The following is a 23,830-nucleotide window of genomic DNA, read 5'->3' on the forward strand; positions in this document are numbered from 1 at the left end:
TCCATTATTCAGCCCATGAACAGCATGTAGGAAGAGATTATTCTTACTCCAAAATGTCTGGAATCATCTAATGCAGAGATCTGTAGCTGGTGTGATTATAGTAGTAGCAGAAAGCTGTGAAATATGATTGAGGACAGAAATGTTTTGCCAAGAAACAATTTTCTATTTTAATATTCAAATTTTAACTAACTACTGTCTTTCTTTTGCTTGAAGTGCTGATGAAAACTATGGAAGGGCTGTGCTTAACCAGTACAAATCTCAAGATAGCCTACACAGGTACAGTAGAGAATCTGCACACCTTTCTAATGATATTGTCAAAGAAAACCGAGTGTCTTTTTACTATATCCTGTTTACAGCAAGAACTTGCTTTGTTCAATTTTAGTCTATGCATCTTTCCCCCATAAATCTGACTCCAATGTCAAGAACTGTTAGGTTGATCATTGCAATTCATGCGGGGTTGGATGTGTTGACACCTAGTGGTCTGAAATAATGTATAATATCTTGAGACCTGTATATTGTTTTTTTTTTGTGATGAGTTGTTTAATAAAAACAGTAACCAAAGTGGCATTTCTAATCTTCTTTATTGCAGTGCCACAAATGAAAAGGAAGATCAGAAAGCTGTACTTGGACGTTACAGGTCTGATACTACCCTGGACAGGTGGGGATTTTTTCTGTACATATTGTAGTTTGTTATTCTCATACCTGTGCAGAGGTCTTAAAAATGAAAGCATGAATGAAATCAGTGGGGTTTTAAAATTTTGTTATTTATTAAGCACCTAAGACAATGATTTTTCTTCATGATTTGCCAATGAGACAAATGGAAATGTGATTAGAGAAAAGGTTCTTTTGACATATAGCTCTTCTTCTCTATCAATTTCTGTGCATTCTTGTCCTCATAAAAGTAAGTATCTCTGCAACGATGAAAACCACTCATCCCATTTCCTGCTTTCAAACTGTATATCACAGTCCTTTCTCTGATAGTTAAGCACAACACAGCTAAACCTCTAGTTCTTTGCAAATCTTTACTGAGGCTTCATACCATGATCGGTACAAATATCAAATATGCTTAACATACAGGCGCTTAATTTGAATGTCCTCTTCAGTCTTCACCTCTGTTAAGACATGACCATGCTTGTGTTTGCAGATTCTTTCTGCATTGCATCTTCAAAATTCAGCCTACGTTAACATCCAGTATCCACAACATGCAGAGGCCATGAGTAACAGCCCTTTAGTATACACTGTGGGAAAAGTGCACTTGTTTAGTTAGATCATAGCACTGTGTTATTTTGTTTGATGATCTTTACTTCTGCTGTAAGAAACAATGAAAAACTGTTATGTAACATTTACCTTCTCCATAGAAGCCTGGAACAGAATAGGCTATGCAGCTGTGTGATATCACCCCTCTGTTGATTCTTCTGTAGGCTGCTGAATCCTGCTGCATTTGTTCACTCATCAGGAGGAAACCATCCTAACTTCAATTTACCTACTGGCCTTCTTTGTATCTTGTTATTTCCATATTAGTGTTTTTGATCTGGGGGTCCAAATCTCCATGCAGGTATTTAATATGGGCACACACCTTGTATATGTACAATGGCTTCTGGTCCATTTTCTGCTCCTTCCCTCATACTTCATAATATTGAATTTGCTTTTTTGAGTGATGCTGAGAATTATCTTTCATTTTTATAACATTCTGTATATAGTTCCAAGGCCTCTTTCTTGAATGATAATAGCTGGTTCAGAGATCAACTGCTTTTCTTGGCAGGCATTACTTTGCATCTAAGAAAAGTGAATGCTACCTGCCATTTTAGTAATCTGACGCGTTAGCAGATGACTTCTGAAAAACTTGCCAGTCTGCATTTGTTTTGACTACCATGAATCAGTGTCACTGGCAAGGAACATCACCTTCTCTTCTAGATAATTTATGAACATATGGAAAAACACAAGTCTTATACAGATCACTCCTTCCAGTCTCAAAAAATGTCATTTACCTTAAACCTGTGTTTCCTACATTTGGAGCAGTTACTTATCCTCGAAAGGACCTCCTCTATTATCACATAGGAGATCACTTTGTTGAAGAGCCCCTAAAGCAAATTTCTATGAAGTTTTTGGAAATTCAATTAGAATATGTCAGCTCTGTCACTCTTATCTTATTTTCATTGACTTCAAATATATATTTAAGGCTTGATTTTCATGCATAGAAACCCCGATTGCTAATTAAGAAGTCATAGACAATTCCAGTTTCTACAGTGTCACTGAACCACATTGTCCTTTTGTACCTATCTATGTCTTTTTGTTTTATGCCAAGATAGTAAGATGTCTGAATTATTTTAGGTAGTAAGCTGATTGTCTTTATGTTTTCATATACACAAATATCTAACATAAAGGGTTCTTAATGTGCAAAAGATGACAGAGAATACAAAGAGGATTATAGGCGTGAATATACACTTCTGATAACTAATGCAGAATATGTCCATAAATTGAGTAAATAATGATGGTTTTACCTGAAATGTTCACAATAAGGAAGTTTATTTTTCCTTACTCATTACTGGTCTTCTCAAAACTGTGGAATATAACCATTCCAGGATTAATTTGTAAATACCCATTGCCAGCAGACATTTCTGTAACGGATGCATCTCCTCAAACTTGCAGCCTAATGCATTACAAGGTGTGGTGATGTATTATCTCTTAACACGTTTTTGTACCCTGCAGTCCAATTTGGTACTCCTGCTTCCTCTACGAAGGATGTTTTCCATTGGGCAAAATTCCCTTTTCTTTAAAATTATTTTCTGGCAAACATAACCATGGTACAGAAGTCTCCAAGCTTGCATGAACTTTGCAGGACTTGGTTGTTTAGTTTTCTGTGTGAAAAAGAAACATTCCTTTTTTATGATTTCCTTTTCAAAACTAAAAGGCAGAGTTGAAAAAAGAGCATGTTCCTGGGAGGTAGGATAAAGTCTGAAGGAGTGCTTTTAGTAGACAGTTCTTGAGAAAAATTACGTTGGTATTGGAGATCTCTTGGAGCTGTTTATAGAATTCTAGTAAGTCATGTTGTCTATGTGGAAAATTATTTTGTCTATCATCTAAGATGCTGTAAAATGTTAGTCTTCTGTACTTTAGGAGAAGACCTTTAGGAGTTACCTGTTTGCAAGGTAGATACTGGAATATTTTTTCACAACTCTGCTCTTCATCTCTTCTGGCCATGACTGTAATATTCCAAAAGACAAGGATTTAAAGAGTCTGGATCTCTGTCTGGATGAATGTCTCTTCAATAGCTAGTTTTCAAAATGAAAATGGGCATTGAAATTCTAATTAAAAAAAAGTAATTTAAGGAGTATAGAAGTAATTTTGAGTTCATTGTGTATGTAAATGTGACAGTGAAAACATATCTAGGAGCTATATTAAGTACAGTTTTCTGAGTCCTGGAGACTGCCGTGTTGATATTCAAAAATAGCATTGTTTGATATGAATTTTTCTTAACCCAGTATCTACAAAATTTAAACATCACTTTCAGTATTAAGGACCTGGGAGAGGTATTGCAGATGACTACATGAAATTGCACCATTGGCTGCAAGCACAAGAAAATACCAAGAGCTGTTAAGTTACTAGCAGAACTCCATAGCTTGATGACAGTAGGTACACATATGCTTGTACTGGCATGCAGATCTACACATCATAACTCAGACAAGAGTTGCATTTTACAGATAATCACAGGTAGCCTTCTGGATGGAAGGAACAATCTCATTTATCCTTTTATTTCTCTCATACTATTAACAACTAAGCATTTGACAAAAGATGGGCGAAATATTAAAATAATATAGAGACAATGAAAATTTCATTACTGTTTTTCCAAGTACTACTGAGTCCAGAATAGCTTCCAGGAAGAATAAATCCTAACTGCAATTACAGCAATTAAATCTGAAGAGATGGGACTGAAGCAAATGAGACACTTTCATTCTCTTCTTTATTAATAATCTAACCCTTTGAAACCACTGTTCAGTCGTGGTATGAACCCCTTTTGCACATCTTGAGCACTGCATGCAGCCTTTCACTTATGTGAAGAAATTACAACAGAACCAGAAAAAAAAATTAAGAGGAAGGTGAAAAAGAATGATGACTAGGATGGAATATCTTTCATATATGGAATGTCTGAAGAGACAAAAGTTTCCTTAACTTGGAAAAGAGTGACATAGTGAGTAAGGAGGGGATATTTTCTGTTTGCTGCACTGTGAGAATGAGGAGATACTCTATAAAATGTTTAAGTAATAACTAAAAGCAAAACAAAACAAAACAAAAAACAACAAGAAAAGAAAGAAACAAAGCAGAGCATTTGTTTTTCCCTAAACACGTAGATTAATTGTAGGAGTCAACACCACCCAATCTTCTGGATGCCAGAAATTTAAATTGGTTCAGGAAAACATTAGATGAGTGAATGGATCAGTGATCCAAAGGTGTCTGGAAACAGCATTCTGGGTGCAAGCAGAGGATATTCTTCAACCACTGCTTATCAGAAGCTGAAAAGGAGAACATTATACTTACATTTCTTCTTTCACTTTTTTCAAAGCCTCTGTTACAATTAAGCAGCACTGGAGTAGCAAGCCAGATGGACCCTTCAAGTCTTTAAAATGAGCAAATACAGAACTGCTTAAAGCACTGTGATGAAATTCTGAAAACACAAAATTAAGCATGAAAGAAATGGTGGTTCATCGGTTAGCCGTGAATTAGAACTGACACTCATGTTTGCATCTGCAGCAATGCTATAACAAGTTTAGTGGGACCTCTAGTGATCTTTCGAGTAACTGTAACTGCTGGCCGCAGCCACAAGCTGCCAGTGACATGATAGTTATTTGTCCAATTAAAATTAGATTTGAAAAAGGCACAGAGCATAAGCTGGTACAAATTGTGTCCCAGAGCTCCGTTGAAGACTTTCCATTAAATACAACGGTATTCTGTGATACTTGGCTGCGGGCAGGATGCAAAATGTTAGAGTTCTGGGATTAATTATTTTGTATCTATAGCTTCAGTTTATAGATGGAGATAACTAAAATTAAGTAATTTCTATATGTAAATAAGTTGTAAACTTATTTATTTAAATTTCTGTATATAAATCAGTTGTTTTAACCAAATATTTAACGTAACATAATCTATTTCAATGTACATCACTTTATATTTGACTTTAAAGAGTCCCACTGTTCTTATTAAAGGGTATTCTATAGAAGAGAACAAAGTTGAAATAAAATAAATGCTTAAGCTGTTTCAGCTATGGTAGCTACATGGTGCTTTCTGTGAAAATTTGGGATTTACACAACAGCTGTAGAATCTATAAAGGGCTTGAAAAATCATGTGGTAGTTTCTAAGAGTAAATTTCATGGCTTAATGAAAGTAATTCAAGCACAAATAATCTTACTTCTTGCTAGATGTTATCGCTGTAGGTCACTACCATGCTTTGTTGGGGATTTTACACCAGAGTATTGTCAAAAAATGTTGATCTCTAAAAGCTGTAAAACAAAAATCAGACTGTTGCATCTCTCTAGGGATGGTGAGGGAGAGGGGAAGGGAATAGTTTGTGCTACTTGATGGAACATTGCTTTGTTCGTATTCTGGTCTAATTCAAAGGAGTTGCAATAAACTGTTAACAACAAGGAGGCTTGATATAGTACATCAATTAGTGTTTGAACATCACCTTTTAAAACATTTTTTTTCAGTGAGCTACTTCAACTCTTCAGATATTAATGAACTAAATTTATATTAATTCAGAATCTGCTCTAGTCTTTTTTTGATACTGGGGAATTTTTAATCTGTGCAGAGGGCAAAAAAAATCTCCATCATTTAACATTACTGGAAGTGGGGTTTTGGATTTTTTTTTTTTCATATCTAGAGTGTGTATTATAAATAATTTCTCTGTTTCTGACAGAATTCCAGACAAAAGTGACACTGATAAAATAAATAAGTCCCCAACTCTGAATAATAAGGAGAGCAACAGGTATGATTTTTGGAAACATAATCATCTATGTATTATGTATCATAAATTATTATGGAACATTTATCATGCGTTATCACATAAGTATTATAAAATATCATAATTTTTGATTATGTGGACATGCCAAGAATATATAGAGACATTACTTGTATTCCTTATGGCCAAATAGTGGGCTTAATTCCAGCACCTGACTTCTGAAATGCTGAGTTCTATGTCTAGGTTATCATAGACCCTTTTTGTAGCCAATGAGGAGAAAAAGGGTCTTTTGAAGGACAATTCATCTGATGTCTCTCAGATATTTTCTTTAGAAGAACTTACCTTTAAAATGCCTATTTCTCCACATAGATTAAGAAAGGGACTACCTCAGGTTACACATTCACTCAGAAAAGCAATTATTTAAGAAACACAGTGTTTTAGATACAAAACCAGAATGAGTAAGAGGGTTTTGAAAACAGTTCAGTGTAGGCATGTTCTTGAGCTCTACATTTCTCTGCATGAATTCTACCAAACATAACAGGTATTGCTGAGGAAAGACTGCAAAGAATTGCAATTAATGTTTCCAGTTGAAAAAAACATTGAACATTGCCAATAGGAAACCTGAGTACCAAAACACAAGAAATGCTTTTTTCATAGACAAGGTAACTGATTTTTCCAGTGGAAGGCTTTTCTTTTGTCAGAAGGTCAGTCTTTTGTTTAAAACAAGGCAAAACCAAGTTTTAATTTAAAATAACCTTTTTTTTAACAATTTTTTTACATGTTATTCAAATAAGTTGCTGTCATGCAGAGATAAACACTTTCTATATCTGACTACACAGCACTAAAGATTTATTTTCTTAAGGATTTACAGTTCTTACCTGATTGAAATTTTTATTTAAAAAATGGAAGTCAGAAGAGTTCAGCCACTATACTTACAAATGTAAAGGGACAAATATTTCACTGTCAGTACTGTTCCATCAATAATAAATTACAATGAATATAAATGCCAGTGACGGCTGAGCATAGCAATTAAATGTCATCTTGTGAAGTGCTGAGATATTACTCTGAAGAGCAAATGAGTATCCCTGGCATTTAAAGTTCAAGTGAGATCATTCTTTTAAATTATGATTTTACACCATTATGTTGTAAATCATGGTGATGATGACACATGAAACATCATAGAAATTGGATTTTATCTTATTTTGTCTAGAGATGATTTTTTAATAGACCTACCATGAACTCTGAAATGGGACTTCAGTGAGACTTAAGTAGTATATATTTTTTCCTGCCAAAGAGCAATAAAATAGTTTGTAAAGCTCTGTTCTTCTGTTACTCTCGTTACATTAAGAATTACACAGGAGAAGACAATAACTTTTTGACTTTTTTTTGTTCACAATGATACAATTATTTAAGAATTAATTATATTTCCCTAACAGACAATCTTGGACTTCTAATGCAGCACCCACAAACACTGCTGTGACTTCTCCAATCAAGAAAAAAAGGTATTTGTTACCAGCATTGCTTGGTTGCCGGAGAATATAGAGCAGGTCAAATTACATAAAAAGAGCATTACCAACTTTCTCCTCTAGCATGCTCTAACTCCTCAGCAAGCTTCTAGAATTAAACTTTTACATGCTCTGGCTTTTTCCATGGGAGTAGTGTGCTGAAAGTTAATCTCTGTAGAGCCAGTTTTGTGAGCCTGGTGGACCATAGCACAACAGACGCTGTCACTTTGCTGCAGCCCTAACTCAGCTACATATGCCTTTTCAGTGTCTAAATTTAAAGCATTCTAGCTCACTGTAATTGCAAAATCTGATGCCAAACTTAAACCTGTGCTGTTTGAGCACATATGAACCACGCGGTTTTCTGTATGATGAACAGCTAGCTTTAAAAGTCTGGATTTCTTTGGGCAAGAATAAAAACAGGGTTTAGAACAAAGAAAGAACTACATTTTTGATTTAAAATGTATTGCTGACAATAGCTGTATTTTTATGTGTCCTTCCCAGGCATAAATTCTGTCTTTTTTGTGATTTCCATACTTCGTGTATAAAAATAGTGATTGGTAGAATTCTGGAAGTAGAAATTAAAATATCATAATTTTCATATTGACAGCTTTGCTTGTTTGGTAGAAGTTTATGGTGTTTTCAGCCCCATAGTTCTCTTCAGGCTCTTTGAAGATATGAAAAGCCATCACTGAATTGCAGTGTTTATGGTGCAATTGCTTTTCCCTCACAGATAGTTGCTGGATTAATAGTTTTGATTTAAAAAAAAAAAGGGAAAGTGCTTGTAATGGTTATGTGACCTCTAATATCAGCCTGAATGTGTTTCTTGGGCTGATGCTTGACACTGTTCCCTTTGTGCATTCTGTCTGTTTGTCCTTCACATGAATGATCCATTTATTTATACCGTTCAGATTGCAGGTAAAACAACCTAGAGTCAGAGAACACATTTTTTCACAAAAATAATTAAAATTACTATATTATTTCTAATTCCATTTAGTTGTCTGGGGAAAAAACAAAAACAAAAAAAAAACCCACAACAAAACAAACCAATAAAGTGGTCTAAGAAGTATCTGCATTCAGAATTTCAAAATACTAATAATTTAAGAAAAGTTCCAGGTATTTCTACATCACTTTTGACATTCTAACATTCATAGGACGCTGTTCAGCTCCATAGCATTAAATTAATACTAAAAAAAATATTTCTTAACACTGACAGGCAATCGTGGATGCCTCCTCCAGTTTCAAGTAGTAAAACCACAACAGAAACATTGGAAACCAAAAGGTAAGTGCTCATGATGGCTAGTTATTTCCTAATTCTTGGCTAAAGCTGATCTGGGGAGTGAGCCAACAGGGCAATTATTGAGGGACTGAGTTTGATAAGATGGCATGGGCTCTTAGCAGCTTGATGCCTAGCATTGACTGAGGGCTGAGCATTATGAAGAGCCAGTTCCTCCTCTACTCTCAATTCAGAGATGACTGAAAGACAGGCATGTTCATTCGCAAGATTTCATGGCCCTTCCTGGGTCGTCTAGCAATGCTGTCACCAAGCACAGCTGGTTAAACAGAAATGAGCATTAGAAGATTTCTTTGCTTATCTTTGTAAAGTGCTTTGAACATGTGAAAGCTGTTTCAAACTGTGAATATTACTATAACTAATAATTGTTAGACTTTTACTCACCAGTGAGATTCAGGAAACAAAGATGCATAGGTGCTAATAACCAGTTTTTAAAGGTCACTATCAGTCTTAAAGACAGGTGTAGCAAAGAGCTGTGTCTGTTCTTGAAATATGAGAATGGCTGATTGTTCTGCCATGCTCAGGAAGGGAGTTCAACAATCATAGGTTCAGGGGAGAGAGGATTGGTCAGTGTTTATATTTACTTACCTTTTCTGATTCTGATACCTATAGTGTATCTTCTATAGTGAAGCATGACATGTAAACTTTTAAAGTGCTTTGCCTCATTTCCAAGCTGATTAAGCACACTTTACAGAGCATTTAAAAGAAACTGCAACTGAAGCTAAAAATATAAGCATCTCACTGTAACTGAGTTTTTTGGTTGTGAATTGTGTGCTGAAAGAAACCCATCATCGACCAGAGTGAATGACTGGAGAATGTTAATTGAAGAATGATTGTCTTAATAACATACAAAGAATATTATTGAGTATTATGCCACTTGAGTTGAAAGCGTTATGTTCCACATTAAGAAACAAAGCAAAATGCCACCTTGAAGGACAAAAAAGTAAAATTAATTGCTGTTGATTAATCTAAAATCTTGCAAAGAAGTGTTTCAATACTAGCATTTTGCTACTTGGTTTCTGAACTGTTTACTCTTTTCTTTCTCTAGGACCACTTCAGAAAATTCAGAGGCTCCAACAACGTATGTCTTGCTTATTTTGCTTCTTAGTAGATTTATAAATGCAACACATTCATGTGCACAAACCTTGATTATCATTTTACATTTATTTATAATACAAAGAATGAATAATTTACCTGGGACGGTTCCTCTATAGTTAGTCCTCAGAATCGTATTAAGACTTCCTCCCTTGCAGAAATGTAATTATTTTCTCATCGCTTAGAACACTGGATATTTATTCAAATTGAAAAATCAACTGTAACTGCATTAAAAATTAAAAACTGCTTCACAAGTTTAGTTCCACAATTATATATGTTGCTAATGCAAATGTCTCTTTATATTGAACTATGCTCTAAACAGAGAGTTAAAAAGAGAGTGTGAGGAATGTGAAGAAAAAGAAAGTGGTAAATTAAAAATCTCTGCACATGCAAAGACTTGTAATAGAAGGCATTGACATAAGATGAATTGGCATAAAGTACTCTAAACTTATTTGAGTGTCTGCAAAGATTGCTCTAATTTTAGAAAATAGATTTATTAAATTAATGTATTAATTAAATATGCATTTCAGATGGTCTACAAGATTATTTAACCCACCTGCCATTTCATTACTTATAATTAAGGCAGCTACACAATTTCTCATGCTTTAGTTGCCATCCAAGTAAAAAAATTCTCTAAAGCAGCGTGTAACTCTCCTTTCCAATGCTATTGGCCACCTTCTTAAAATTATTGCAATTTCTTATAATTCTAGTATTCCTGTAGTGACTGATCTGACTGATTACACAAACAAGTTAAAGTGGGAAAATGAAGTCGGTTAGTTATTTAGTTTCTAAAAAAAAAAAAAATACTTTGCTAAATAAGTAAATTATTAGTCTTTACTGAATAAGTAAATTCTATTTAGTATAAAAGTATTTTAAAGTGTCTTTATTAGCAAAATAATTCTGAAACAGTAAAGAACTCCACTTCATTACATCCGTACTAGCAAAACAGCTAGTCTTGGAATACTAATTTTTCAAAAGGCTTAGTAAATGGAGCAATCAACTGTACTGAAACATTACTTAGGTCTTTATAGATATATATATTCTTTACATGCATACATATATCATTCCTTATATATATGTTATAGAAATTTATATGTTATAGAATCATAGAATAGTTTGAGTTGGAAAGGATCTTAAGGTCATCTAGTTCCAACACCCATGTCATGGGCAGAGATACCTCACCCTGAATCATATCACCCAAGGCTCTGTCCAGCCTGGCCTTGAGCACTGCCAGGGATGGGGCATTTACCACTTCTTTGGGCAATGTGTTCCAGTGCCCCATCACCCTCACAATAAAGAACTTCTTCATTATATCTAACCTGAACTTCCCCTGTTTTAGTTTGAACCCATTCCCCCTTGTCCTATCACTACAGTCCCTGATGAAGAGTCCCTCTCCAGCATCCTTGTAGAGCCCATTCAAATAGTGGAGGGCTGCCTCCATGCAGCCTTCTCTTCTCCAGGCTGAACAGCCCAAACTTTCTTATGTTTAAAGAAAACAACAGACAAATGTTTCTCAAAGAAAATCCGAAGTCATTGTAGTTACAAATATAAGAAATAGAATATCTACAATAATTCACTTAAATGCTATAATATGTTTCCAAATACCTTCTTCTGCCTTGAATATGTTTCCACCATTCCTATTGCAGGTATGCCTTTTCATCAGAACAGGTGACCCCTCAGAAATCCAAGACTGAGGTGAATGATCAAGCTACAGCAAGGTAACACAAGCAAATATAATCAAAACAATATTTTGATAAAAATTGAAAAATGAGATATTAAGTACCCAATTTGTTTGATTTCCATATTTGATGACTCGTTTGGACATAGAACGTGATAAATGCAGCATTTATCTAGTCCTAGAAACACAAACTTTGAGTTCCATCTTATTGACTTGCTAAGTTACTGCAGATGTCTCATTTTTTATTCTTTCAGTCAGTCTAGCCTGCATCTTAAAGAGCAACATATAGATAGTTGCTGCAACTGGTTAGAAAAAGATGAATTGCAGTAGTATGGCTTATACAGTATATTTTCTTTGGTCTTCAATATTGTGGGAGAGGTAATATCTACACATGACTATGTATATAAAAAAAACCACAAACCCAACTTGTGCATTGTTTTAACATTTTAAATAGTAAAACCCCAACATATAACAGTTAGTGTGACAAAATTAGTATGTTTAAACAGATGGACTTGCGGTATGAATTAGATGGCATACGTACTAATGTATCTTGTAAAGGCTACAGAACACCATGAAAACTATTGCTGAAAAAAACATAGAAGGTTTTTGTTTCATTTGGTTTGGTTTGTTGGCTTTTGTTGTTTGGTTGGGGTTTTTTAACTGAAATTCCAGCAAATTGAAAGTTTCTCTATTGATGGAGATGTTATATTTTTCAAAACAATCAGCAACAACCATGAGAAAAATTTGACTGTGTCCTTGACCAGAACAAAATGCCTGCATATGCAATTAGTAAGTGAGTGAACTAGAAGTAGATTTCTAGACATGGACTGAGAATTACAGCAGCTCATTTTGCAGTTTTTAACTGGTATTATTAAACGGTGCAAACACTAAAATCAGTTTAAATGCGCTAATTCTACTTAATTTGATTCATAAAGTACAGTTTTGTGAGGTCTGAAGCCACAGTCTGTGTTATTTTGTATTGTACCCCTCTCCTCCAAAGACCCCAGTATGTAAAACCAGTAGAAACATTAATAAAAACATGCAAAATATGTCTGACAGTGTAATCCCTAGGAAAAAAAGAAATATTTCAGTGAAATATTTTCCTGTCAACAAATGTGGGGGATCTTAGAGAATTAAGTATGCCAGCGTATTAACTAGGGAAGTCATAACCATTCTTCACTGCTAAAGGCTTGTTAAGGTCTTACTTAACCCGCACCCTCAATCAGTTCATATTCATCATCCCCTGGTGGCTCTCATTACCATATCAAGCTTTGTATTCCTGTCCCTCCATTGGTGGAAAGCTGGAGGAATATTTTACTGGTCTACAAGTTTCTATGGCAACATTGTGCTGCTAGAGCTATTTGTGTCAGTATATAAACTATAAGTAGCCTGTAATCTTAAGCAGGCAAAATTCAGCCCTCTCTACTCCTGCTATAATTCCTTTACATTTGGCTGGTGCTTCAGCTGTCGTCCATCTGCTGCTGCTGTGTTAGCTTCATAAAACTACAGATTTTTGTTAAATTTACACTAACCAAAAATGCAATAAGCAGCTGTCAGCAGAAGCTCCTTTTTTCTATTAAAGATGTTAAATAAATACTACACTTTTGGCAAAAAGGGTTGTGTTACACAGGGGAAGAAAACAGTTACACAACAAGCATTTCTAGTAACACCGACATTTATTAGAATAACATTTTCTCTTACATCCTTTAATTTCCTATATTTTTATTTAGAATGGAAAGATTTTTCAGGTCATACTTTTTTTAAAGTCGTACTTAATTGATGATTTGTCTTTCGCTCAGGATTCTGATAGGGATGTTAAAGGAATAATGAACTAATTTCAATGGAAAATAAGTGGAAAATGGGAATTGCTTTTCTATCAAGCTTGTCAGCAATGCAATGAACATCTTTTGGAACGTCAGATATGATCTCTTTTGGCTAAAATTGTAAGCTTTATTGTCTACTGTTTCACGCAAGACATAACACTGATTCTGTTAATGTAAAAAGCTATTTTTGCATTGTTCCCAAGTAAAACAGACTTAGCATCCATAATAAAACATAGGGTATATAATAATATATAGCATATCTGAAGGCATGGACAGGCAGGATACAGAAAAAGTAAAGATAGCCTTTGTTCAATAATTGTGTATTTGTCACAGGTTGTCCCCAAATCAGGTCTCTTGGTATCTTACAAACGCAGCAGCATATGAGGACTGCACTGGATACATACAGAGACATTTTTCTGATTTACTCAATGGGTCTTATATTCATTACTTATCAAGTTCTTTTTGTGTTTTATTTCCATTTCAGTTGAAATCCAAGATTCTCACTCTGTGATATCCCATTACAGAATTGTAGCAACCATTAACTGCAGGTGATTAAAAGCCTGAATATTTTAAAGAACCATGTTCTGTGGGCAATCTTGTTAAACCCCTTCAAACATCCTGAGGGTTTAGTCAATGTTTCATTAACAGTTGCAGTTAGGATGCAAAAATATGTATTTCTATAAATGCTTTTATATGTGGTTCACTCGTATTCAACTTCACTGCTTCCTTGCATATGATCTGTACAGAAAGTAACAATACTTGGCACAGCGGGCCACATTTACCAGTGCAGTAGAAAGGTATTGCCACCAAAAGAGGCAGCATAATTAAAAAAAATATTTCCAAGAGTTCATAAATTTGAGAAGTAATGAATTGATCTTTTATTTTGCGTAGATATCTCAGAATTTATGATGGGCCAACTTGAAAAGCTTTTGAACTGATAGTAACAGGGGCTATATAAGAATGTAGAAAGAGATCCCAGCTCAGCTCTTAAAGCATTTGTAGTGAGACTGTCTACTACCACTGAATGACTATCGCTTTGTAGGGGCACATGGCATACTACAGAAACTTTTACATAAGTATGTCTTTTTGGTATGTCATTGACAGCAGAGTTAGGTAGAAGAAAATGTTTCAGCTACATATTTGTATGTATGTGTGTGAGAGACACAATTTCTAGGGAGCAGAAACAAGGAACTGCAATATTTTTGTGACATATTTAAGCAGGTACTATATTCTTAGCTCTTTAGCATTTTATATTCTATAAAGTACAGGGCACTGAATGTACAGGATTTTCCTATGCTGTAGAGTTAGTTTACTATAATTGCTCCTACCAGATAGTAGAAAATTTAGTCAATGCTGTAAATATATTTGTATTATGCTCCTTTTTAATAATATCCCTATTTGACCCAAGATGTTTTGACAGTTTTCATTATAAAAGATCATGAAAGAATGACACATAACTTACCTTTACTTAAACTGTTTCTTGTAACAGGGACATATTTTTCTGTGTCTATCAACATTTGACAGCTTTGAAGAGTGGCAAAATAAGATACAGAGTTTTTTCAAATTATTTAAAAAATAAAAGTAAATTGGTATTGACTTGGAATTTTCCAAACCAATGGAATTAAACCCATTATGTCAGGTCTCCTAAATGAACATTTGTTAATAAAACTCATTGTTCTAGAGCTGCAAAGAGCACAAAACTGAGAGAACATGTAGGTACCTTTTGAGGCACTGGCCAATTCTGTGTTCCCATCATATGAAAAAGATAAATCTGGCTTATGGAGCGAGAAAGGCAATCCCAAACAGCCACTAGAAACATCCTAGAGAATTACTTTATGTTGGACTAAAATTTAGATGACCAGAATTAGAAGGCATGACTCCCACACCAAGTATTCCCGTGTGACTTTTCCATTGTGATGACTTTCTAATTTGTTTTCATTTTTTAGTGAGACCTTCAGGAGACCTCTAAAATGTTCTGGAGGGCACTCGTGTTGCTCAAAAAATGTTGGCAACAAGGATATTCAAACAGACCTCATGTAGGCATATGTTTTTATAGTACAAATTTATACAATCATTTTTGATGACACATTTTTGTATTTCTGAGGAAGGTGCTTCCTAGTGACAGGGAACTTCTGCCTCCCAGTGCTGACAGATTCAGCATTCAGTGGAATGTTGGCTTACAGCTTTTCTGAATGTTGGTATAATTGATTTGCTGTTACAGAGTTCATGTGAAGAGATCTATGCCCATTATTCCTGACTGAAAAGTTAATACAGTGTTTACAGGGTCATACATATTCTCCATGCAAAACTGAGTTAGTTGTTATCCTTTTTTCATTGATCTTTCCCAGTCCGCATCCTTTTAAACACTCTGATCAACAGCTTCTTACTCTGCATTTAACTCCAAAATCGTGTGGGCTTAGCATTGCACTAGTTTTGGCACAGTATAAATTGGCTTTTACAGTTGACTGCAGACCTCTTCTGTTCTCTTATCCTTGGCTGTTATTGATGAAAGGTCTGAATGAGAGCTCCTGGCACTGATTAGTGAGCATAGCAGTGTGGAAGGAAATGTACCCTGCTTCAGAATAAATGCCACTTTTTTCTCAAAGAGCTTCTTTATTCATTTTCAGTTATACATGGAAAGTCTGACATAGGCACAGTAAAGCAGCCATTCATGGCACATCGAAATTCAGCTGGGCCCGTAATGTTTAGCTTTATTCAGTGAGAGGCCTGACACAATACAATTTAGACCAACTCTTTTAGTTGGTCAGATTTAGAAGGTCCAGTTGGCAATCAGTTGTTATGTTTTCTTCTGTTTTGACATGAGTAGGTCAGAAATGCCCTTCAGGTTTTAGCCAGATTTGGTTAGTGTGGTCTTTGCATATCCCATCATGTCAGAAGACGCTGTTGATCAGAATGCTTTGTAGGAGCTCAGGTGGGAGAGATCACTGAAGAAAGGACAACAGATGCAACTGGTTTGCTATCACATTTAGAAATATTATATATATTTTATAGTATCATCCATTAGAAATAGGGAGTCACTTCAATGGTTTTATAATCCTGCTCAGGGCTTTTAATCAGAAAACAGATGGAGATCTATTAAAAATACCATGCATGACTCTAATAGATGTGCCTCTGCATTATGATGCTGATGATGAGAGTGAGTAGGTCTGAAACCTCGAGTACCCTAGAATTTGACATGAAGTGCCCCACTGATTAAAGACATTACAGCAAATTTGTGTGGTCCTTCATTTTTCTGGTCCACAGAACACCTACAATATTGGTGCTTGGCTATTATTCAACTGGTTTGTGTATCAGCAAAGAGGAATGATGAAATTCTAGGTAACAAGGCAAGAATGCCTACAGGAATTTGGAAACATCTGGAACTAGAAATGAGCTCAGCAAGACCTCACAGTTTAAGTAAGCATTCACTGAATGACTAGGGACTTGTGATCACATACTCTGCTGCCTGATACTGGCAGTTCAAGAGCATGGCTGGGGTCTGTTTAAAATTTCTTTTCTCTCTCTCTTTCCCACACATGTCCAGGATCACTTTCAACTTGGCCTCAGCATTAAAGACAGTCAGAAAAATGTGGTCAAAATTTTTAAAAACTACTTTTATTGATTGTTTTCCTCATTCTCTTCAGAATTTGCAAATACATTAGAAAGCTTTTCATTGCTTTCGTCAAACAACTAATAAAGTTCTTATGTAGGGATGGGCATGGTTCACATGGTTCCTGTTTCTATCCCATCTGAAACTTTATCTGAATGTTTTCAAGACTAAAACCAAAAACCATTAAAAAAACAAATACCAAAACAAAACAAAAGCTACTAGCTGTGCTTGAATGTCTGCATGATGGGATTCATTTATGTTTTCCTTTTTGATAGTGATCTGACTTTTCACCAGTTAAACCAGAATTACAGAATTATTATCCATCTAAATAAGTGAGATTCACAAACATATTTCATAGAGCAGAAGGACTGAAAAGTACTGATCTTCATCTCAAGTGAACTGAGTTAGAAATCAAACACAGAGTGAAAGACAGCAAAATGTTGACAACTCAATTTCTCTAAGTTTTTAGTACAGAACATAAAAAGGAGAAAAACCAAAAACCCCACACTTTGTAATTACATCAGACATTCATTTTCATACCTTTAAAGATTACTTACTGAACATGCTCACAGGTCTTTTGTACATTAAATCAAGGAAGACATTAAATACCTAAAATTAATAAAATCTGATAATACAAAAGACAATGGTTCTGTAAATTAAAGAATATTTGCTGATACTGATGCAGGGTCAGAGATAGGAAGCTTTTGGAATGTAGATAATTTCTGGAGAGCTTGTCACAGAAGCCCTAAATAATTTCCCTTTTTGTCTGTGTCTGAGAGGCACAGGGGCTCCAAGATATGGCAGAATAGAAGTGTCTGGTTAAACTAAGCCATAAATTTTGCATGCAGCCTGCCTTGACAGCTTTTTTTAAACCTACTTTACTTATATTCTTTGCTAGCCCTTTATTCTGCTGGATTCTCTTCATAAATTGTCCAATTTCTAATCCTATTTTACACAAGCAGCTGGAGGCAAAATAGCAGACAGCAGCAGCAAAATTCATGGTTAAGCATGAAGTTAGGCACAAGTTTATAGCATGAGGCCCATAGTGACCCAGGCACACATAGGATTTTCTGCCTTCCAGAGTGGGCCTTTCTTGCAGATTGATAGTGCTATTTTAAGCATTTTTCTGCAACAATATCTTAATAGACTTTTTTCTTGAGGTAGTTGCGAACAAAAGGAAAAGTAAATGAATCAATAGAATTGTCTTCCACACCTCAGTGATGATAACAAGTACACTTGGATCTTAATCTAAGTCTTAATGCTTTTATTTTATAATTAATTAATTATTTTTTTCAATACTTGATCCTTTTCTGCAAAATATGATATAAAATCCTCTGTACTGCTGTTGCAATATTTTTGTACGGAATACAAATATATATATTTGTTATTCTGAGTTAGGTTCTCCTGAAAAATTCCAGTCATGTCCTGGGGCTGTATTAAAACATTTCATCTTCCTGAATTTATAAGCAAACTACATACTCTTCTCCTGGCAGGCTGTCTGACCTTACTTGTTTTCATCCATTTAGAAAAACACTCACCCTAGGCAGAATATACACAATGATGTAATGACTGTCTCTGAAGGTGCTTGGAGGTGGCATCCTTTGGAATGACCTATGAAAAATGTCAGCTTCTCTTACAAATCACCTACCACATTTGAAAGATATTTCCCCAGGTTTGTCCAAACTGCTTTGTGTAGAAGTTTTATCCTGCTGTTTTCCATCATCATCTATATTTTGAAGGCATGCTGACAAATTTGAGAAATAGGAATTCAATTCAGCCAGCCTTGGACACTGAAATAGTTTGTTTTTTTTTTTTTCAAATGATAGTTATACCTGCGACTGGAAAGACTTTTCCACAACAGCTTTTCACTGCATCTGACATTCTGATAATCAAGGAGCTTCTTCAATGTATGAACATATGTGTTGGTCTCTTCCCCATTTTAATATTTTATACCCCTTTTAGAAGTGTTAGGAAAAGTATAAATTGTATTGCTGTTTTTCAGCATGCTAACAACTCTCAAGCAAAACCTAAATTGAAATTCTCTTTAGGCTCCATATTTCACATCCTTTCTAATTTGAGAAATCAAATGTGAGATGGGGATATGTGGTGATAGCAACGCTGGTGCCTGCTGTGTACTATTGCTAAAGTAAATGTAGCTTAGCTAACAAGGAGAGATAAAAAGAAACAGTAAAAGTATGCCCTGAACGTAATCAAATTCCTACTTATCCACTATATCCTGCAGCTTGCCCTGCTTTACATTTTATCCTTCTGTAAATAACAGCTCTCAAACTTTAACTTAGTTGCTAATAACCTGAGCTATGCTTGAACCAGTGGCTTGAAGTTGTACATCCCCTGACCTCCTTTGCATTAGCCAACCACCTCAAGGCAATGAACTTGCAAGATATCAACTTTAATTAATTGCTGCAGTCATATCAAGCAGATGTGTCATAAGGTTGAAAATTTGAGAAGTGTAACCAGTGTAATCATAGAATCATAGAATAGTTAGGGTTGGAAAGGACCTTAAGATCATCTAGTTCCAACCCCCCCGCCATGGCCAGGGACACCTCACAGTAAACCATATTACCCAAGGCCTTGTCCAGCCCGGTCTTGAACACTGCCAGGATGGATGCATTCACAACCTCCTTGGGCAACCCATTCCAGTGCCTCACCACCCTAACAGGAAAGAATTATATAAATATAATAATATTTATATTATTATATAATAATATAATATTTATATTATAATATTTATATAATATAATAATATACTATTATATAATAATTTAAATAATATTTGTATTATTATATAATAATGTAATAATAGATATTTTCTAAGAGTTATATCTTACAGAAGTTTGTTCCATAGGAACCATAAAGTGTAGCTGAACAGGTCAGTCAGCATGCTTTGTTGTGCTGGAATCTGCATCTGCATCTGTTTATATTCATTTATTAGGACTCTTCCAGTGTTGGTGTTCTATAAATCAGACTGGTAGTTGTCAAGGAGCACACATGAAGCCTAGACTTTTATGACTTTTGTTACTATCCCTTTGGACAGCAAATAAAATGTTCCTTGCAAGCCAGCCAATGCATTGGGATACTCAAAGCGCTGAAAATAATGTATGCGGAAGTAAAAAAATGCTGTTGGCTGCAAAGTCATGATGATTTAAAGTCTACAGAAGGGAACTAACTCCTCTATCTCTCAAGTTGCACCACAGATTAATATGGGCCAGTAAGCACATTTCTGAAGGAATGATTCTGAAATTATTGGAAGTTTATTTTTTTTTTTTATGATTTTCAAATAGGCAGTAGGTCAAGGTTGAACTATTTTAGGTAACTCCTCTTTGTTTGAAAACTCTGTGCAAAGTGAATGGAGCAATTGAAGGTAAAATGAATCTGAACTTACTTGGGAAGTGTTAAAATACATGTGAAAACCTGAAAAGATTGTGGTTCAAAACCAGAATATTTCCTGCTGATCTTGAGTGCATTTCTTCCTTTCCTGTTGACAGAAAATGTCACCTATAACAACTATATAAGCAATATAACCTCTTAGTCTTCTACAGTAAATTTTTATAGTATCATTAATTCAATTATTTAGCATCTAAGTGCACTAAGATAGTTTAATATTTCCTACAAAGATTAACAGAAGTTCTAATATTTGGGCCTTGTGGTAGGAACATATTTTATCTGCAATGTATTTGATTTTTTTGTTTTAGAGGAAGGTGTCTTCAACTAATTTATCTGATTCTGAAAGAACTCCCAGAAATTATTAAAAATATGAAATTGAAAATTGTAAAAAAGTGAATATAATATTTTATATCTATGCTGTAAGTAAAAATTTCTAATGTATGTGTTTTACTGAGCTAAGAATCACGAAAAGCGTAGTGGAATTTGGTTCTCCAAATGCTTATATTCCTTTGAAAATCAGACATAGGAGCGTGCTGGCCTGCAGGGCACAGCTCTGCTACTGTCACAGCCTTTCTGTCGCTTCACACTGTGAAAGTCAGCAGAAGTAAGTGGAAAGGCTACTGATAACCCTGCTGAGTAAACTGCATAGAATCCCATGACTGCAGCTAGAATAAACCGGAGTCCCAAATCTCCTGCTTTCTGTTTTGGGTGAACATGCCACATTGCAGCCAATGTATATGTGAGGGTTGCATAGCCCATAAAAAGCATAACTGAGGTAGCTGCAACTGCAGAGCTTCTGTAGGCTTTATAGAAGACTAGAGAGTCATATTTTAAATACCTCTAAGAACATAACAGAATGGAGGATATAAGAATAATTAGCTATTTGGTAATGGACTTTTTAACTGATTTAGCCAAAAAGACTTAATCCGTGATTACTTTTTAGATAAGAAATTGTTCATGCACATACCAAGAATACTTGACTGACTGAATTATCTGGTAAAGATTTTTGTTACAGCATGTGAGAGGTCAGGAACTCTTTGAAGTTGTCCATGATGCATATTCAGTGGGAATTATCCTTTCTAACACAAGTATTAGGTATAACTTGTTGTTTCCAAAACATAATTTGGTCTTCTTATTCCAGGAAGTGTGTGCTAATGTGCATATGGGGGGCATGTGGCTATGTCTATGAATATCTTTGAATTACTAAATGATGTATGCTTTGACTTTTATCAGTTTAATTTTGTTTTTCATGAAGAATGTGATAATTACAATTTCTTTTTAAGTGAGTATTTAATTTGGCTAATTGACCACTGTCTGTACTAATTGTGATTTGATCTGGTTTTGTTCTGTTTCCAAAGGAACCAAAATCTTGATAACCAACTCAAAGTGAAACCAAGTTCTTTCACAAGTGACAAGGAGTAAGTCTTCAAAGCTTCTCAGGCCCTGCTTTTTTAAGGCAGTGAGTAGTTAGTAACTATGAGAATGTCAGGAAAGGTAACGTTGCAAATCTGTAAAATGTTTATAGATTAATAAATAGCATTCCTTATACAGAATGATGAATGTAAAAATACAGATTAATTAATTAATTAATTAAGCTTCCATACATGCCTGATATGCTTCCTTGATAAAGAAAAATTTTAATATAGTTAGAGAAGGGGCATTAAGCCGAATATTGTAGAGCTCATGGGTGATAAGTGTTGCTGCAATAGGGTGTAACAAAGCATTTCTGTCAGCAAGGGCAGTGATCCATAAAAACCAGCTTGAATTTATATTTCTGAAGAGTACATCAGTTCAGTGTGTTTCAAGTTAAGCTTCTTGTGGTCTTGTAAGCAGCTCTTAAGCACACAGAAGAGGAGGAGCTGCCAGGGTACTGTGCTAGTAAGAGCTATGTAATATTTGTCACACCTTACACCAAAATTCTACAGATAACTTGCAAATTGTAATTCACAGAGAATTCATTAGGATAGACTCCAAGACTTTGAGACACTACTGAATTATACGAGGCATCCAAAGTTTTAAGATTAATATGCCTATTATGGATTGAAGTGACCAAGTTATCACAGAGCAAATTTAGCCTTTTGCTTTTGCTCTCTACTTCTACCTAAACAGAATAAGAGATTTTTACATTACCTAGAGTGCTTTTCATAGGTCATTCAATTCTTTAATTCACTAAACCATTTAATAATGATGATGATGATGATGGTAATATTAATAATAACAATAATAATAAAAATCCTGAAGAAAAACTTGCCACTAGTTTGTATTCATGAAATTAAAATAATGTTTCCTTATATGTAAACTTTGTGAGTCTTTGGACAATTACATTTTCATTCTAAGTACAGGCATAATCAATGCTTTAATTGTTAACTATGATTACACACAGAGGTAATTTCTTGTCGTTCCAGAAGCAAAAATATGTGGGCATTTGGACATGATTTTAGGTGACATCTTCAGAAGCAGAAGTTTCTTACTTTAAACATAGATTTTTTTTGCAAATTAATAATGTGAACAAGGATTAGGCTGCTTGGAACCTGTAATTTAATACTAAGTTCTTTGAAAGTTCATGTTTATTCTTCACTATCTTCACTGGCAAAGAAAAATGTTACACTACAGCACTGATATGATTAAACAAAGCCTTTTTATTTTCTTGGGTGTTCTAGATGATATTTTTTATTTAACTGTACAGAACTTTAATTTGCTAATGGGAAATTGTAAACATATTTTCTCATTATGGTCAATAACATAACTGTTTGCAGATTTTAAACATAAACTTAACTAATAATTTACTTTTTTCCTTTTAAATGTGTGCCTAAATATATTTCTTTCTTTTATTACTCTTTACCTCTTCTCACATATGGGCAATATACTAGCAGCTGTTTTTGTTTGTTGTTTCAGAGGAAAAGACCTTAAGGATTTTACTGAAATATATACTGCTGGTCAGAAAAATAAGAGGCAAGGATGTCACAATGTTTCCTTTATATATTTATAAAATATTGGTGGTTGGCTGGATATTAGAATTAATAGGTTCTGTTTTGTAAAACTCATTGCAGGAGCCAGAAATAATATTTTTATTTGATTTAAAGCATAGAATTTTAACTTTAAAAAATTCTTCATTAAATACAGGGTAGTAAATATGAATAACTCAGTGTGGAAGAAAAAGGTTCTTTAAATTGAAGTTCTTTAAATTAATGTGAAATGTTCTGTTAAACCAAAAATTGTCTTTTTTAAATATGGAAGAGGAATATCATTATCATAAATAAATAAGAAATTAATCTTTTCCTTAGTATCATTATTCATTTGCATGTGAGAACCAGTGTTGCCATTTATTTCATTTAAAAATTTCTTCAATGGATAATATTATTTTTTATTACAGATAATTTACTATAAAATACTAACAAAATTATATTAATATATTGTGTGGGTGACATATATTACTACATTAAAATAGAGATTGTATACAACCCTAGATA

General features: G+C 34.5%; 1 protein-coding gene across 4 annotated transcripts in view; it reads left to right on the plus strand.

The window, feature by feature from the left end:
- The window catches only part of SCEL (sciellin), a 38,949-nt gene that overhangs the window by 4,675 nt on the left and 10,444 nt on the right, over positions 1-23,830 (plus strand). The window contains exons 3-11 of one of the 4 annotated variants that reach the window (XM_057424076.1): positions 214-276; positions 590-658; positions 5,912-5,980; positions 7,390-7,455; positions 8,672-8,737; positions 9,798-9,830; positions 11,491-11,562; positions 21,719-21,778; positions 23,256-23,312. In XM_057424076.1, coding sequence (XP_057280059.1) covers positions 214-276; positions 590-658; positions 5,912-5,980; positions 7,390-7,455; positions 8,672-8,737; positions 9,798-9,830; positions 11,491-11,562; positions 21,719-21,778; positions 23,256-23,312 — 555 coding nt within the window. Of the gene's footprint in view, positions 1-213; positions 277-585; positions 659-5,911; positions 5,981-7,389; positions 7,456-8,671; positions 8,738-9,797; positions 9,831-11,490; positions 11,563-21,718; positions 21,779-23,255; positions 23,313-23,830 lie in introns of all 4 variants that reach the window. The other 3 variants (XM_057424075.1, XM_057424078.1, XM_057424077.1) reach the window with 3 other exon arrangements.

This window comes from Pezoporus wallicus, unplaced genomic scaffold, assembly GCF_028554395.1.
Source record: "Pezoporus wallicus isolate ANWC-B61680 ecotype Strahan unplaced genomic scaffold, APGP_CSIRO_Pwel_v1 contig_16, whole genome shotgun sequence".
Lineage (NCBI taxonomy): Eukaryota > Metazoa > Chordata > Aves > Psittaciformes > Psittacidae > Pezoporus > Pezoporus wallicus.